This window comes from Mobula birostris, chromosome 2 (assembly GCF_030028105.1).
Source record: "Mobula birostris isolate sMobBir1 chromosome 2, sMobBir1.hap1, whole genome shotgun sequence".
In the NCBI taxonomy this organism is placed as follows: Eukaryota; Metazoa; Chordata; class Chondrichthyes; order Myliobatiformes; family Myliobatidae; genus Mobula; species Mobula birostris.
In genome coordinates this window covers 64,086,459-64,102,703 of record NC_092371.1, presented here as the reverse complement: position 1 = coordinate 64,102,703, position 16,245 = coordinate 64,086,459, and the positions used below count along the sequence as shown (strand labels likewise).

At 40.5% G+C, this 16,245-nt stretch overlaps 1 protein-coding gene across 1 annotated transcript in view; it reads right to left on the bottom strand.

The window, feature by feature from the left end:
• Window positions 1-16,245, bottom strand: part of LOC140187083 (disks large-associated protein 4-like) — a 276,915-nt gene that overhangs the window by 154,021 nt on the left and 106,649 nt on the right. Inside the window, exons 6-7 of the mRNA XM_072242023.1 lie at window positions 11,184-11,322; window positions 10,806-11,043 (exon numbers count right to left, since the gene is read on the bottom strand). Of these exons, the coding sequence (XP_072098124.1) occupies window positions 10,806-11,043; window positions 11,184-11,322 (377 nt within the window). The remainder of the gene's footprint in view (window positions 1-10,805; window positions 11,044-11,183; window positions 11,323-16,245) is intronic.

The window sequence follows — 16,245 nt, the reverse complement described above, 5'->3', positions numbered from 1 at the left end:
AGTAAACATATCCATTTATGATCTTAATATAATTGATGAAGCAGCTGAAGATGGTTGGGTTTGAATGCTATGAAGAACTCCTACAACATTTAGGGCTGAGATGACTGACCTTTAATAAGCATAGAGATTCTCATTAACTTCAGTTTTACCAGAGCTTCTGGGTACCATGTTCAGTCAAATAATGCCTTGGTGCCAGTAGCAATGACTTTCACCTCAACTCTGTAATTAAGCTCATCTGCTCATTTGACTGTGGTGATGTCTGGAGCTCAACCATCCTGGTAGGACCCAAACAAACTCTGGTCAGCAGGTTGTTAGTGAATCAGTGCCTTTAGAAAGCACTGCAGTTGATATCTTTCATCATTCTGCTGATGGGTTAGTATGAACTGATGGGGTAGTAATTGACTGAACTGGGTTTGAGCTGTTTTTTTTATGGACAGGAGAAACCTGGGCAATTTTACACGGCATGAGGGCTTAAACTGGTAAAGACTGTCTAAGATACTGGTGGTTTAGGATCATGAGCCTTCAGCACTACAATAAAATATTGTTGTGGCCTATAGCTTTTTTTTGATGTATCCAGGAAACTTAATGTTTCTCGGGTCATGTGGAGTGAATTAAATTGGCTGAAAATTGGCTCCTATTTAATTGTAGTCCTTATAGGGATACAGTACCAGTTGGACCAATATTCAAAAGGTATAAAATAGTTGAAATATAAACATAGCTGAAAATAATCCTCCTTTGATTATTTTTTTTTCATGTTCATGAGGTGGGCTCCAGTATAATTGAAACTGGGGTTAATCATACAGCTTTCTCTTTCAGTCATCTGCTCCATTGACCCTCCTCACCCAATCCCATCATTCATGTACAGATAAATCAAGACTGCATAGCTTTAGTCTAGTTTATTGGTTATGTGTCTATTTAGTCCCATGATAGGGCTTCATCTCTATAAGAGGACCACAACTATGTCATTGAATTCTGAGGCTTGTGTACATCAATGACCCAGACAGCTATGTTGGCTGGAGTTAGATCTTTACACTTTGGCTCTTGGTAGGGTCTTGGCTCTTGATGTGGAAACAGCAATGAAGCATCCTTCTACATCTGAGCGTGATGGTATTCCTGAGTCTCCACCTGGGACTTGCATAGCTGACAACTGAAAGGAAGCTACTGACATGACGAAGGAAGCCTTGAACACCACCAGAGTTGGAGGACCTTCATTGCTGCCCTAAATGCCAGCAGCATAGTGGGCAGTAAGTAAGTGTGACTTCATCATAGTGGTACACCTACCTTTACTTCCACATCTTTGGCTATCCTCTCATTCTGTTCACATTGAAACTAGGCTGGTCCTCCATCTTTATCATTATGTTAACACAATATGATGGGCCATGAGGTGAAAGACGTACAAAGCGCAGTTCTGGCCCATAGCAGTTGCCCAGATTTGAGCTGCTGAATCTGTGCTCTATCTCTTCCATTTAGCTCAGTGGTGGTGTAAGTCAGCTCAGTGTGAAATTGGACCTTAGCCCAGGAAGAACTAGAGTGATCTCATCTACCAGTATTGTCATGGGCAGAAAAATCTTCAATAAGTAGGTATTTAAGGAGGTTTGTATGTCATGATGGTTCTGTGTGTGTGTGTGTGTGTGTGTGTGTGTGTGTGTGCGCGCGCGTGTGATGTCTGGGAGTCTGGGGACCTGGAGGTGGCCTATCCTGGGGTTGGAGGCCTGTCTATGCCTTTGTATGTAAAGGGGTGGATGGGTGGGAATGAAAGGGGCTTGTTTTGCTGTTGGTGTCTTGTTTGTTTTGTTGTTGCTGTTGCTTGTATTGTTCCTTGTGTGTTTTGGTGGCGAACACAAATGCAACATTTCACTGCATGCTTCAATGTACATGTGATAAATAAATCTGATAGGGAATTTAAACAGACCCCTCAGTCTGTACATACTATCTAGCACCCACCGACATTAATTCTACACTCATCCCATTTTATTCTTCCCACATTCCCATGAATTCCCCTGATATTTTACTGCTCACCTACATTGTTCGTTCATCATGGGCAGTGCCATATGACCTGGGTGTTCATGGTCTTTCCATAACCATGATTGTTCTTGGCAAATTTTTCTACAAAAGTGGTTTGCCATTGCCTTCTGGGCAGTGTCTTTACAAGACAGGTGACCCCAGCCATTATCAATACTCTTCAGAGACTGCCTGCCTGGTATCAGTGGTTGCATAACCAGGATGTGATCTGCACCAGCTACTCATACAACCATCCACCATCTGCTCCCATGGCTTCACGTGACCCTGACTGGGGGGTTTAAGCAGGTGCTACACCTTGCCCAAGGGTGACCTGCAAGCTAGCGGAGGGAAGCAGCGCCTTACACTCCTTAGTAGAGATGTATCTCCACCCACCACCTACATCACAGAGGCAATTAACAGTGGGCAATTGACCTACCAATCTACATATTTTAGGGATGTGAAAGAATACTGAGCGCTCAAAGGGAACCCACAGGGAGAATGTGTAATCTCCACTCAATAGCAGAGATCAGCATTGAAACTGGGCTGTGCAAATCTTCAGGTGTCAGCAAGCCCAGCTGGTGATGATGCTTCTAAATGATCCTTATTAATGTTCCCCACACAGAGTTTGTACTCTCTTTCTGCTTTTACCTGTCCTTTTTTTTTCAAGCATTGTTCGAAAAGGGGAGCAGAGATTCATGAGTGTAATCGGCAGAAGGTTTCCTTGGTTAGACCTAACCTAGTGTTCTGAAACACCCTGGGGTCTGGAGTCAGTCATGAGGATTCCTAGGGCAACTCCCTCGCAACAATGCACCACCTGTGCTGCCATCTCTGAAAGACTGATCTGTAGAAATTTACTAAGAATTTTCAGATATCCAAGGCATTGGGCTTAAGGATATAATTCTGTGACTATGACATAATCAGGTTGCTGTTTACATAGCCAGGAGCCTGCTTTACCAATAGTCCCTTCGTCATTAATGAGACAGACTTTGGAGGTCAAACCATCTGTATGTGCCTTTGATATGCTGGTTGCTGGGCTGATGGTAGCTGGCAGTCTGGGTTTCATTTGCACAACACTCCTCTGTCTGCTATTTTAACAAAGAGATGAGCCACTCTAAATTAAACTGGTGTGCTACTTCCTTAGAAATATGGACGGAGGCCAGCTACACATTCATACTTGGCACCTTATTTGCTGGTTTAATATTTAGAAAAAAAACCCAAAAGACCATTTTGACAAAATCACAGCATTAACATAGAGTATTAAAGTTCTGGAAATATCATTATGAAACATGCACTCAGTGGCTACTTTATTAGGTACACCTGTACATTGTTAATGCAAATATTTAATCAGCCAATCATGAGGCAGGAACTCACAGCATAGAAGCAGCAGAATGGTCAAGAGGTTCAATAGTAGTTCAGACCAAACATCTGAATAGGAAAGAAATGTCATCTAAGTGACTTTGCAGATGGAATGGTAATTGGTGCCAGATGGGATGGTTTGAGCATATCAGAAACTGCTAATTTCCTGGGATTTGGGATTTTCATGCACAACAGTCTCTGGGGTTTACAGAGAATGGTGCAAAAAATAATTTTTAAAAATCTTGTGAACAGCAGTTCTGCGGGTAAAAACGCCTTGTTAATGATAGAGGTGAGAGTAGAATGGCCAGACTGGTTCAAGTCGACAGGAAGGCGAGAGTAACTTAAATAACCATGTGTTACAACAGTGGCATGCAGAAAAGCATCTCTGAACGGACGACACATCGAACCTTGAAGTGGATGGGCAACAGCAGCAGAAAGCCATGAAGGTACACCCAGTGGCCACTTTATTAGGTACAGGAGATATGCAATAACACGGCCACTGAGTGTATGCACATGATAAAACACTCTAATTTGCCATCTGAGCCTAACTTGTATTTATTGAAAAAAAGTTATGTTGACATTTCTTGTCTGTTATATCTTCATTGCGGATATGGGAAGTATTTTACAAGGTCAAAACCCAGGCAGTTCTCAGTGAATGAGGACAAGAGGAAGGACATGGTGAATCCTAAATGGTAGGCTTGTCAGAATATATTAACAAGTACAGTCATAAGGTAATTGGTGATGTCACCATGAATCTCATCAATTATTCAGTTATAAATATACAGATTTAATGCCACTCATGGTTTTGAAAATCAGTATTAAACCCAGAGTAAGGAACATCAACATTTCTGCTTCAAATTCTTAAATGTGAATTAATTATGTTCTATCTGCCACCAATTTAGAAACTGTAAAATTAGATGGGAAATTTAACATTGCTGAAAGCTACAAGGCCACCTGGGGCTCAGCTGTAATAAACATAATATTTCATGGTAAACGGTGCGAGGGAATTAAGCATTATTGGATCTCAAACTTCTTGTAATCTATGAGACTGCTCAGCTAAAATGTTATTTCTACAGTGTAATCCTCTCGGTTTCACTTTGATGTTCAACCTGTGTAAAATTTAACTGTGGTAAACGTCACTATTGACTAGCTTCTCAGAGTATCTTCGTGTAATGAACTAACTCCTTAACTCTACTGAAGCAAAATCTCAATGAAGTACACAAAAGGATGATGAATGGACACCAACTACAAGAGATCCTGCAGATGCTGGTCATCTTAAGCAACATACACAATGTGCTGGAGGAATTCAGCAGGTCAGGCAGCATCTATGGAGGAGAATGAACAGTTAATATTTTAGGCCTAGACTGGAAAGGAAGGTGGCAGAAGCCAGAATAAGATGGTAGGCGAAGTAGAAGTGAAGGGGAAGTTGGGTCGATGTGGGAGGGATGATGATGTAAGAAGATGGGAGGGGTTAGTTAAAAGAGGTAAAGAGGTGGAGAAAAAGGAATCTAGTAGGAGGGGACAGTGGACCATGGACGAAAGGGAAGGAGGAGAAGGGGAACCAGGGGGCTGTGATGGCCAGGTGTAGAGATGAGAAAGGGTGAGAAGGTAACCAAAACAGGGAATGGAAAAAAGAGGAGGGAGAGAGGGAGAAATTACTGGAATTTGGAGAAAGTGATGCTCATGCCATCAGGTTGGAGGCAACCCAGAGGAAATATGAGGTATTGCTCCTCCAACCTGAGTTTAGCCTCATCATGACAATACAGGAATGGGACATGTCAGAATGGGAATGGGAAGTTGATTTTAAGTGGATAGCCACCAGGAGATCTTGCCATTTGTGGTAGACAGAGCAAAGGTGCTGGATAAAATAGCCCTTCCACCCCCAATCGAGTTGGGCCTCACCAATGTACAGCAGGTACAATAGATAACTCCAGGTGAAGCATTGCCTCATCAGGAATGAATATTGAATACTTCATCAGTGATGACTTTCCAGTTCTTCACTCCTATAAGCCAGTCACACTTTGCAAGCAGTTTGTCACCAGTAGATTCAAGATTCAAAGTACATTTATTATCAAAGTATCAAATCTCAGAATACAACTCTGAGATTTGTCCTCCCACAGGTAGCCATGAAACAAAGAAATACTGTCAAACCCGTTCAAGAAAACATCAAACATTCAATGAGTGAGAAAGAAGAACCAATTACGCAAGCAGCAAAAAGCGAGTGAACTACACATAGAATATCAAACATCAAACCAGTAATATTCAGCTTAATGCAGTTTAGCGCCGCACCGCTGTCCAATGCAGGTTGCAGGGCCATTTTTCGCCAAAGCGCCCCAGTGTAGATTAACATAGCAGTAAAACCAGTCAGAATTATGAAAAGTTATTAACCTGAAAAAATAATGTTTTTTTTCATTCTCTTCAGGTACTTTTTACTTACAAAGTTTTCTTTTAAAGATTTCTGGAATCTTCTAGAAAATATTTAATTAAATATTTAACTGGTAGTTGGAAGTGATAGCTGAATAAGTACAATGAGATTCCTTCAACCAATATTTGTTGTTGTTGGTATTGATAGTGATAGAATGGTTGACTTCATTGAGAATCTGTGGAAGTGCTAAATTGCTAGAGAACTGTAGTCTTTCAATTAAAACCTTCACAGTTGGACATTAAAAATGCCATGGTATTATTTGAGAGTGTGCAGGGTATTCTCTTGAAACTTGGCCATTATTTACTTATTGAGATACAGCCTGGAACAGGCCTTGCTGGTCCTTCAAGCCATACCACCCAGCAACCCTTGATTTATCCCTAGCCTAATCATGGGATAATTTACAACGAACAATTAACCTCCTAACTGGTATGTCTTTGAACTGCAGGAGAAAACTTGCGCACTCCACAGGGAGGATGCACAGACTCCCTACAGATGAGGCTGGAATTGAACTCTGAACTCCAACGCCATGAGCTGTAATAGTGAAGCGCTAACCGCCATGCTACCGTGGTGCCCATTAATCCTTCCTCAATCAACATGACCAAAACTAGTGATCACAATAATATTCCTATCCACAAATTAGGTTTTAATTTTCAAGTAATATTACTCATCCTCAAGTGAAGCTTTTGACTTTGGAAGCTGTGGTTGGATTACAAAAAAAAAATCAAGAAAGGCAATGATATTCTGCATGGAAGAAGACTGAAGTATCTTGCTTCATTCAATCTGGATATTTTCTTCTGATTCTTCAGATCATATTTCTGGATGAACTGCCAACACTCCATTAGTAAATAGATTAGAGCAAAGAGAAATATCATAAATATTAATAAGCAATCTTTATCATTAGGAAAATATGACTCATTCAAGTAAGATTTTCAGCAAGTTTAAAACCTTCCTTGCACTGACTAAAGGATCCTTGAAAATGTTGGCAGAAGCCAGTTGACAGTTTTAACTGGCATCAGAAAAAGCATTATCCAAAATACTGTCTTTTGAAACATTCAGGTATCTGTCAGTCAACGCTGTACCCTTGTTACACCTTGAAAGTTTTACAACAGATTTTTTAAAGTTATACTTGGCAAGGAGGTTTAAGGTGTGGACATAATTAGATCAAGATAGCTCATCAGCACTCAGATTTGCCCTAGATTCTGGCTAAATATCCAGTTATGCCTGTGGAACACCCACACTCAAACATCATGCTACACTTGATTATGTATGTCACTGCATAAATACAGATAGATGCGGAGGTGTTTACCTTATACTGTAAAAAGCACATAAAATTTAGGCTGTACTATGCAAATTGTTTTTACAACTAAACGCATGCACACTGACACAAGCAGCGTCATGATTGTTACTAACAGGAGGTTAAAATAGGGACAGAACAGTTACGTCCTTGTTTCTGTAGGACTCCATTCGGTTATGATTTTACAGTCATCCATATGAGCAATTCACTGATTAAAGCAGGCTGCAGGTTGATGCAGGACTGGAAAAGACCCAACAAGGTGAACAGTTTCACCACTTTATTTATGGGTGAGCACTGGAATGTTACTCCATGTCCTTCAGGATACCTTGGTCACCTTCTGTGGCAGGATTTCTCCCTCTCCTGACTGTCACAACTTCTTAAACCCTGCATTCTTATTGCTTAGATTATCGTCATCAGTTTCCTGACAATGGAGTCCTGTCACTGAAACTCTTTTTCCCCACCAAGTAACCATGTTCTGGTGGGGGATAACCCCAGCACATCCATAAGACCCAGCTATTATAAACATCCAATAGGCTTATCAAACATGACATTGCCAGGATCACTCAGAACTAAAAAAATTCATCCTGATCATTAATGAGATCAAGTTGACTTCTTCACTTCCTCTTTTGTTTCAGCTAGGCCCCCAAACAGCAGGTCAGCTACAGCAATTTTCACTGGGATATATTCCATGCACTTGCTCTATTGTAGATGATAAAATCGCACAATGAATGGAGCAGCTTTTGCAACTCGGAGAACGGTGAGCGTTGTAATCATCATTATTGACTGATATATCATGTGATCACTGAAGTAATCTGGAGAAAGTGCAGTTAGAGGCAGAGTTATGTTATATAGCCTTCCTGTATCCAATCCAATCACACTTGTCAAGCATGGGCTAGAATAGCCAAAGTCACCTCGGTGTAACCTTGCAAACTTGTCACTCACTCAGGTTTCATGTCTCATTCATACACCCAGTTAAATTAAGCCTCACGTCAAGTTCAAGATCTAATATACTGATGCATCTCTTATACTTAAACTTACATCAAGAAGAGGATGCAGTGTTTAATAAACATGGAAACATTACACCAGATTCATAGTAATCATAAGTGTATACACACAGATGTAATACCTTCTGTTAAAATGCCCTATATTAAGCTGAATGGTATATTAAGCATGCATAAATATTGAAGTTACAATTGTGAATAAAATCCTAGCAAACACTTCGAAGCTCTAACACTGACACTTTGAATTTCCACAATGCTGATTCTTACTCTGGTAGGATATTACTTTATTTTTCCCTTCTGACTCCTGCTGGGATGGAGTCTTTTTCCCAATAATGCCGCTTGTCCTATTCCCCCTAGAATAAGTGATTCCTAAGTCTTATTGTCCTTAAGAATATTTGTAATCAGAATATGATCTTTATCAATTAATATGTGTACTGATAGCACTGTAATAGAAATAACTCCCTTTACAATCACAAACAGTGCACAGAAAATAACATACATTAATTGGTGGTATTTGGTTCCGCCTTTTTGATTATTGTTAAGGGTTATTTCCTCCTTATGTTGGTACTTTGAAATGCAAATTCACCTTCTAATAATCCTTTATTATGCATTAGGCAATATTAAAATTCTCAGCCATTGCTCATACTTAACTTTTTAATACGACCTTTGATCCATAAATAAGTTTTACTTTTGGCATTCATATTACTGCTCTGTCCTGATGTGAGTAAGTTGTGTGGTCTATATTTGCATCTATAATGAATAAGTAATTTAACAGTTTTGTTGTAACAAGGAGTAACCCTGAAAGCCTTCAATTGGAGATCATCAAATTGGCAGGAAGTGAGTAAGCTTTGAGCTTTTGGTTGAAAGTTCCAAATCATGCCGCAAAGCCATGTTGCAAAGGGCAATATGTGTCAGAGTTATCAGAAAGCTTGGCTCGATTCACATACATGTCTTGCAGGAAAAGAGGTAGAAATTCAACTCTGACAGTTAACACCCAATGATGCCCAGACACCCATAACTGAGCATTATATGGTACTTCTGAAATTTGGTTCCAACGATTTTGCTGGAATCAGATTTTTGTAGAAGTATTAAACATACATACACAACTATATTGATGCTGTTGAGGACTAATTTCCACCCTGTGTGTCCTAAATGTTTATCTCCTCTTCTGGGCAATGGTCTGACTGAATGTTATAGAAACTGTCTTGTTAAATCAGGTAGATTCCATAAAGGATGAGTGAATTGTTCCACCAGATTTCTGTACAGCAAATCGACCCATTTATCCATTGCTGAGAGTAGTTTCATAACACATTGACAACATAATTTGTGCAGGTTTGTAAACATTAGTTCAAAAGATTTTTTGGACATGTAGATTAGTCAGCAAAAAGACAACTAGCGATAACATCAAAATAATAGCCCAAGACGATGCATCCAGTGATTTTCCAGATCTCTTTTCAGTAAGGTAACTGGCATCCACTTGTTACTCTGTCCGATGGCACTGGGTGAGGTCGAAAACTTGCATGGTTCAACATCCATCGCTGCCACCTCCCCCATCACCTTTCAAACACGATATTCACAGAAGCTTTTGATGTGATATGTCATGACAACCTTTTGGCTTTTGCTATAACAAATAATACACAAATATATTGTCCAATGGAAAAAAAAGCTTACTCTGCTAAACAACAGAATTGCACAAAGTAAGCAAATATAACGTCCCGCATCTAAACTGGACATCGGTAAAGAGTAAACGCAAAGAGAATAATGTCCACTGTGTATCAATATTTTAAGCAATGCCTTCAGAAGAGCAAGAGAAAGTATATTTATATCATTTATTTCATCATTTAAAAAGAAATAATCTTTTTTCTTTCATGAAAATTGTAAATGCTTTGTTATATCACAGAATCAGTACATGTGAGCACATAAATTATTGAATATTACAATGTTGTACTTTGCAATGCAGCACATGACCGCCAATACCAACATTTTTCAAACACTTAAAATCCAGTCCAAAGCTCAAGCCTTGTAAGCATGTAACAGTCTCTTCAACACTCAATTAGGATGAGATGCACATCTCATGGCAGTATAGCAAGCAGATATTCATGCACCACCGACACACTCCTCCGCCATGTCTTACATCCATATAAATAGAGCATTTAAAATTTGATTTTTTAAAACCACAAAATCAATACTGAATTTATCTCACTTTCCCTTACTGAAACATGAAGATTAAGAATCATTTAAAAGATTCATGCATTATACAACTATATTTCAAGGACTATATTTGCATTCTACATTTGCCTCACACAATGAGCTAAACAAATATCAACATCGGTCTAAACTCACGAACACATCAAATCACATTAACATTTACACTATTTTCAGCTTCAATGGAAAAAACATAAACATCATTGAAGGCCATCATTTTTAAAAACTCTAACTCATTAATTTGAAATACTATCTGTAAATTGAATAAATCATGGCCCCCCCCGGGATATGATTCACTTCCTGTCCATGAGGGTGACCTCCTTCATATGGATATTTTAAATATTTTTTGAAAGATCAGTTCAGCTCACTGTCAGGATTCAAATAATATCCCAGGGACCTTCATGCTTTGTCAGCTGTTATCTGATGAACCAAACACTTCTGTGCTCAAAATAGCCATAACATCATTCAGACGGCTCATCTTTGACCATTTCAAGTACTTAGTGGTAGTGAGAGTTGTACTTACTGGTGCTGGTTTGCATGGTTCTAACTGTGGTGGTTAAAGGTGGGGGAGACACTGAACGGACAGATACATTGTCATCATCCTGAGAACAGCCAGCCTGGATTGCTCTAAGGTAGCTGTGACTTCTTGAGCGGAAGCAGCCAGGTATGGGCAGGTCCAGAGCATCCACTGCCTGGGAATCCACCTCATTGAAGACAGATTCGCAGATATTTTCATATTGATTGCTATACTCCATTTCTTGCTCCTTTAAGGAAAGCACAGCAAAGTGAAATGAAACAAATTGCAAGTGGAACTTTGACAAAATCCATTTGGTTTATGCCGACACTTTCCTAATTGCCGTTATTCACTTCCACAGATGAAAATAATACACACCTGGTTTACAGGGTTGGATTTGAGGGTGTCTGTGCTTCCCATATCATCTTCATTCCATCCATGGAAGTTGGGAGAGGTCATTTCTACTGTATCCAGGCAATCAAGACTCCTGTGGATGGACTCACTCACTGATGCAAGATAGCTTTGGCTGTACAAAGTAAAGTATTGAAGACAGTTTACTAAAACAAAATCTTTGCATTTGCTACATCTAAGGACATCGATTAAAGTGGAAAAGAAAAACAGAATCAGGTAGAATGCATAACATAGAAACTGCCTATTCAGGATAAGTGGCAAAGATCTGGATTTAATCTGGGATCTCCGGTAAATTTTGCATCAGGTTTTTAGAACAAAGCCCAGGTCAATGCAAGACACTATGTGTAACCAGGGATGCTCATGCATTCCTCCTCCCCCACGATCACACTGAGGTTGCAAGAACACGAGGCTGAAGACAGCAGACAGAAAGGTTCCAGGACCACCCAACCACAACAGTTCCGAAATGCATTAATTGGCAAAATAGGATCTCATGTTCCATATAAATTTCCTTCAAACATTTACACTTAAATTTACCTCAAAGAGGAGTTCAAATGTACAGGTGGACTTAAGAAGTGAAAGAAGTATTTTACCTAACTTGGGCTAAAAGCTACCAGTCTGTAATAAATGATAGTTAAGTGATATTGACCAGAATACTAGTTTCTGTTGACTGTGGAACAAACATTGGGATGGCACGTTAGCACTAGTTGTAAGATTGGGGTTCAATTTCCACTGCTGTCTGCAAGGAGCTTGTACATTCCCCGCCATGAACATGCAGCTTTCCGCCGGGTTCTCTGGTTTCGTCCCACATTACTAAGATTAGTAAACTGTAGGCATGCTATTTCGGCTCCAGAAGTGTGGCAACACTTGTGGGCTGCTTGGCACAATCCTTGCTGATTTGATTTGATGCAAACTACACAGTTTAATAGTTCGTCCAAAAAGTCTCATTTCCAACCAGTCAGGATTTGGTGATCGTTACGCCCTTGATTTTTGTGCTTAAACCTCTGGAGTGGGACTTGAGCCTTTGCTCTCTAGCCTCAAAGGCAAAAATGCTTGCAAGTGAACTACAGTTGACACATTTTCAAGCTGTGCTCGCAGCACATTAGAATTGTTTATTTAACCCAACCTAGTTTTACAGAAGTTAATTCTAACCCATGTATTTAGAATGCATCAGCAGTATATTTCAGGCACAGATCGTATCATCATCTGTATATTTAGAGCTGCGGAATCAACAAAACTCAAACATGATTAGAAGTCCAGATCCTTGTTCAAATAACATTGGGTACATCTCAGCTTTACAAAATCCTGGAACAAAAATAACAAAATGATGGCAGCTGAAAGCATGTTGGTTGTTAAACGCAAACAACGCATTTCGCTGTATGTTTTGATGTTTCAATGTACATGTGATAAATAAAGCTGATCTTTATCTTTCCAAGAAATGAAATGGAAGCTCTTTTGCAAGATATGGTGCAAATAAAGAGGGATAATTTACATATTACTATTTAATTATTTATTACTATCTTTCTATTACTATTCTATTACTATTTATTATTTCCATGACTATTACTATTTACTAATAACACACATCAAAGTTGCTGGTGAACGCAGCAGGCCAGGCAGCATCTCTAGGAAGAGGTGCAGTCGACGTTTCAGGCCGAGACCCTTCGTCAGGACTAACTGAAGGAAGAGTGAGTAAGGGATTTGAAAGTTGGAGGGGGAGGGGGAGATCCAAAATGATAGGAGAAGACAGGAGGGGGAGGGATGGAGCCAAGAGCTGGACAGGTGATAGGCAAAAGGGATACGAGAGGATCATGGGACAGGAGGTCCAGGAAGAAAGACAAGGAGGGTGGGGGGGGGGACCCAGAGGATGGGCAAGGGGTATATTCAGAGGGATAGAGGGAGAAAAAGGAGAGTGAGAGAAAGAATGTGTGTATAAAAGTAAGTAACAGATGGGATACGAGGGGGAGGTGGGGCATTAGTGGAAGTTAGAGAAGTCGATGTTCATGCCATCAGTTTGGAGGCTACCCAGACGGAATATAAGGTGTTGTTCCTCCAACCGAGTGTGGCTTCATCTTTACAGTAGAGGAGGCCGTGGATAGACATGTCAGAATGGGAATGGGATGTGGAATTAAAATGTGTGGCTACTGGGAGATCCTGATTTCTCTGGCGGACAGAGCGTAGATGTTCAGCAAAGCGGTCTCCCAGTCTGCGTCGGGTCTCGTCAATATATAAAAGGCCACATCGGGAGCACCGGACGCAGTATATCACCCCAGCCGACTCACAGATGAAGTGTTGCCTCACCTGGAAGGACTGTTTGGGGCCCTGAATGGTGGTAAGGGAGGAGGTGTAAGGGCATGTGTAGCACTTGTTCCGCTTACACGGATAAGTGCCAGGAGGGAGATCAGTGGAGAGGGCACAACAGCAAACGTGATAGCACTGGCCACCACAGACTCATAGAACATCCTCAGCATCGTCCGGCAGATGTTAAAGGACCTCAGTCTCCTCAGGAAATAGAGACGGCTCTGACCCTTCTTGTAGACAGCCTCAGTGTTCTTTGACCAGTCCAGTTTATTGTCAATTCATATCCCCAGGTATTTGTAATCCTCCACCATGTCCACACTGACCCCCTGGATGGAAACAGGGATCACCGGTACCTTAGCTCTCCTCAGGTCTACCACCAGCTCCTTTGTCTTTTTCACATTAAGCTGCAGATAATTCTGCTCACACCATGTGAGAAAGTTTCCTACCGCAGCCCTGTACTCAGCCTCATCTCCCTTGCTGATGCATCCAACTATGGCAGAGTCATCAGAAAACTTCTGAAGATGACAAGACTGAATGGTTGTGTACTTCAGCAGAAGGAATAAAGGCGTAGACAATTTTCTAAATGGGGACCAATTTAGAAAATGGGGGCTCAAAGGGACTTGGAGTTCCTCATGCAGGATTCCTTAAAGGCTAACTTGCAGGTTGAGATGGTAGTAAGGAAGGCAAATACAATGTCAGCATTCATTTTCAGAGGATTAGAACATAAAAGCAAGGATGCAATGCCGAGACTTTATGACATTGGTCAGTCACGGGTCATTTTGAATATTGTGAGCAGCGCTGGGTTTCATATCAAAGAAGATGTGCTGGCGTTGGAGAGAGTCCAGAGGAGGTTTACGAGAATGATTCTGGGAATGAAAGAGTTATCCTATGAGGAAAGTTTGATGGCTCTGCGATTGCACTTGCTGGAGTTTTTAGAATGAGGGCGAATCTCATTTAAAGCTACTGAATATTGAAAGACCTAGATAGAGCGGATATGCAGGGGATGTTTCCAATAGTGGGAAAGTCTAGGACCTGAGGGCACAGCCTCAGAACAGAAGGGCGTCCATTTAGAACAGAGACGAGGAGGGGTTTCTTTAGCCAGAGGGTGGCGAATCTGTGATTTTCATTGCCATTAACGGTGTGGAGGCCAAGTCATCGGGTGTGTTCAAAGTGGAGGTTGATATGTTCTTGATTAGTAAGGGCATTAAAGATTATGTAGAGAAGGCAGGAGGACTGGGTTGAGAGGGAAAATAAATCAGCCATGACTGAATGGCAGAGCAAACTCAATGGGTCATGACATAATTCTGCCCCTAGGATCAATGTCAATTAATACCTCTGACATTCTTAGCTAATTAAAGGCATTAAAAAGCTATTAAAATCTAGAACATCATTACAAGTGTTCCATTGATCAATAAAGATAAACAATAAAAATCCCAAAATGCTGGAGGATCTCAGCAGGTCAGGCAGATGATAGGTGAAGCCAAGTGAGGAGGAAGAATCAGTGACATATATGTATTTTGATAATAAAATTTACTTTGAACTTTGTATTTTGAACTTTATATAGGTGTGTGGGGGGGGTTGATAAAATGAGAAGCTGGGGTGGAAAAGGCAAAGGGCTGAAGAAGAAGTAATCTGATAGGAAAGGACAGCATCTGCAGAATCTCTTGTGTTTGTGAAAAAATTCAGTAGATTTAAATTAATTCAATTAAACAAAGGAGTGTAACTTGCACTGGTATGTCTGCCATGTACCATTTCTTTCATTTGAAAATCAAGGGCTAGATGGCACTGTATTGAGCAGACGGAGTTTCCAACCTAAGTGCTAGGCAATCTGTGGTTGTCCACACACTCCTGCTGGACTTCATGAGGAGTCCAACGATGAAATTCCACAGTGGAATTTCCTTACAATCAAAGAGTCCAAGATGAGCCCATGACCGGAAATCAGCTCTGCTGATGTCACGAACTTCCATCACTGCACAAAATCCCAGAACTCATCCAGATGCGCAGATAAAATATTGAAAAATGTCATTGTCAGGAGGGTGTAATCTTCAAGGGGCAACGAGGTGACTTGTTGGTGGTCACCAAACGTTGCCTGAGTGATGCACTGCAAGTGATGTGTTTCCAGTTTGAATGATTGCCAGGCAGAAAGAAGCTTCTACTTGTTCGTCCAAAATGCAGAAAGTAATATGAGACATTTACCATCTGGTCCCTGTATTCACAAATCTGGCCTGAAAAGATGTATTGCCTAAAGCAGCAAGAACGAATGAAAATATTTTCACAAATTGCAAAGATTCAATCATTCTGTTCAATTGGTCTGGACGATTCTGAAGTTCAACATATGCCGTTCATATTATTCAGATAAAATTCACTATTCCTGCAGTCTATAAGTGGAAATCTGCTAAATAACAAAAAATGGGTTATATTTGATTAGACCCTTATTTGAACACATCAACTGAACTCCATGAAGCAAATTGCTGAGAAAACCAGGTGAGGTTTATAATGAACAAATTTTGTCCTTAGAGTCACACGAGTTAAAAGTTACATTTCCCTCCCTGTACACCTTTGTCTCTGATGGATCTGAGCTTTACTGCAGGCTTCATCTATGTTATTTCAAGAGAAATTCCTGAAAGAGCCCATGGAGTTATAAGGGAATGGAATGGTGTGGAACGCACTTGCATTGAAGGATACAGGTGACACCACTACATGATCAATTCCACAGTTCCCATTCACCGCAGAACCAGAG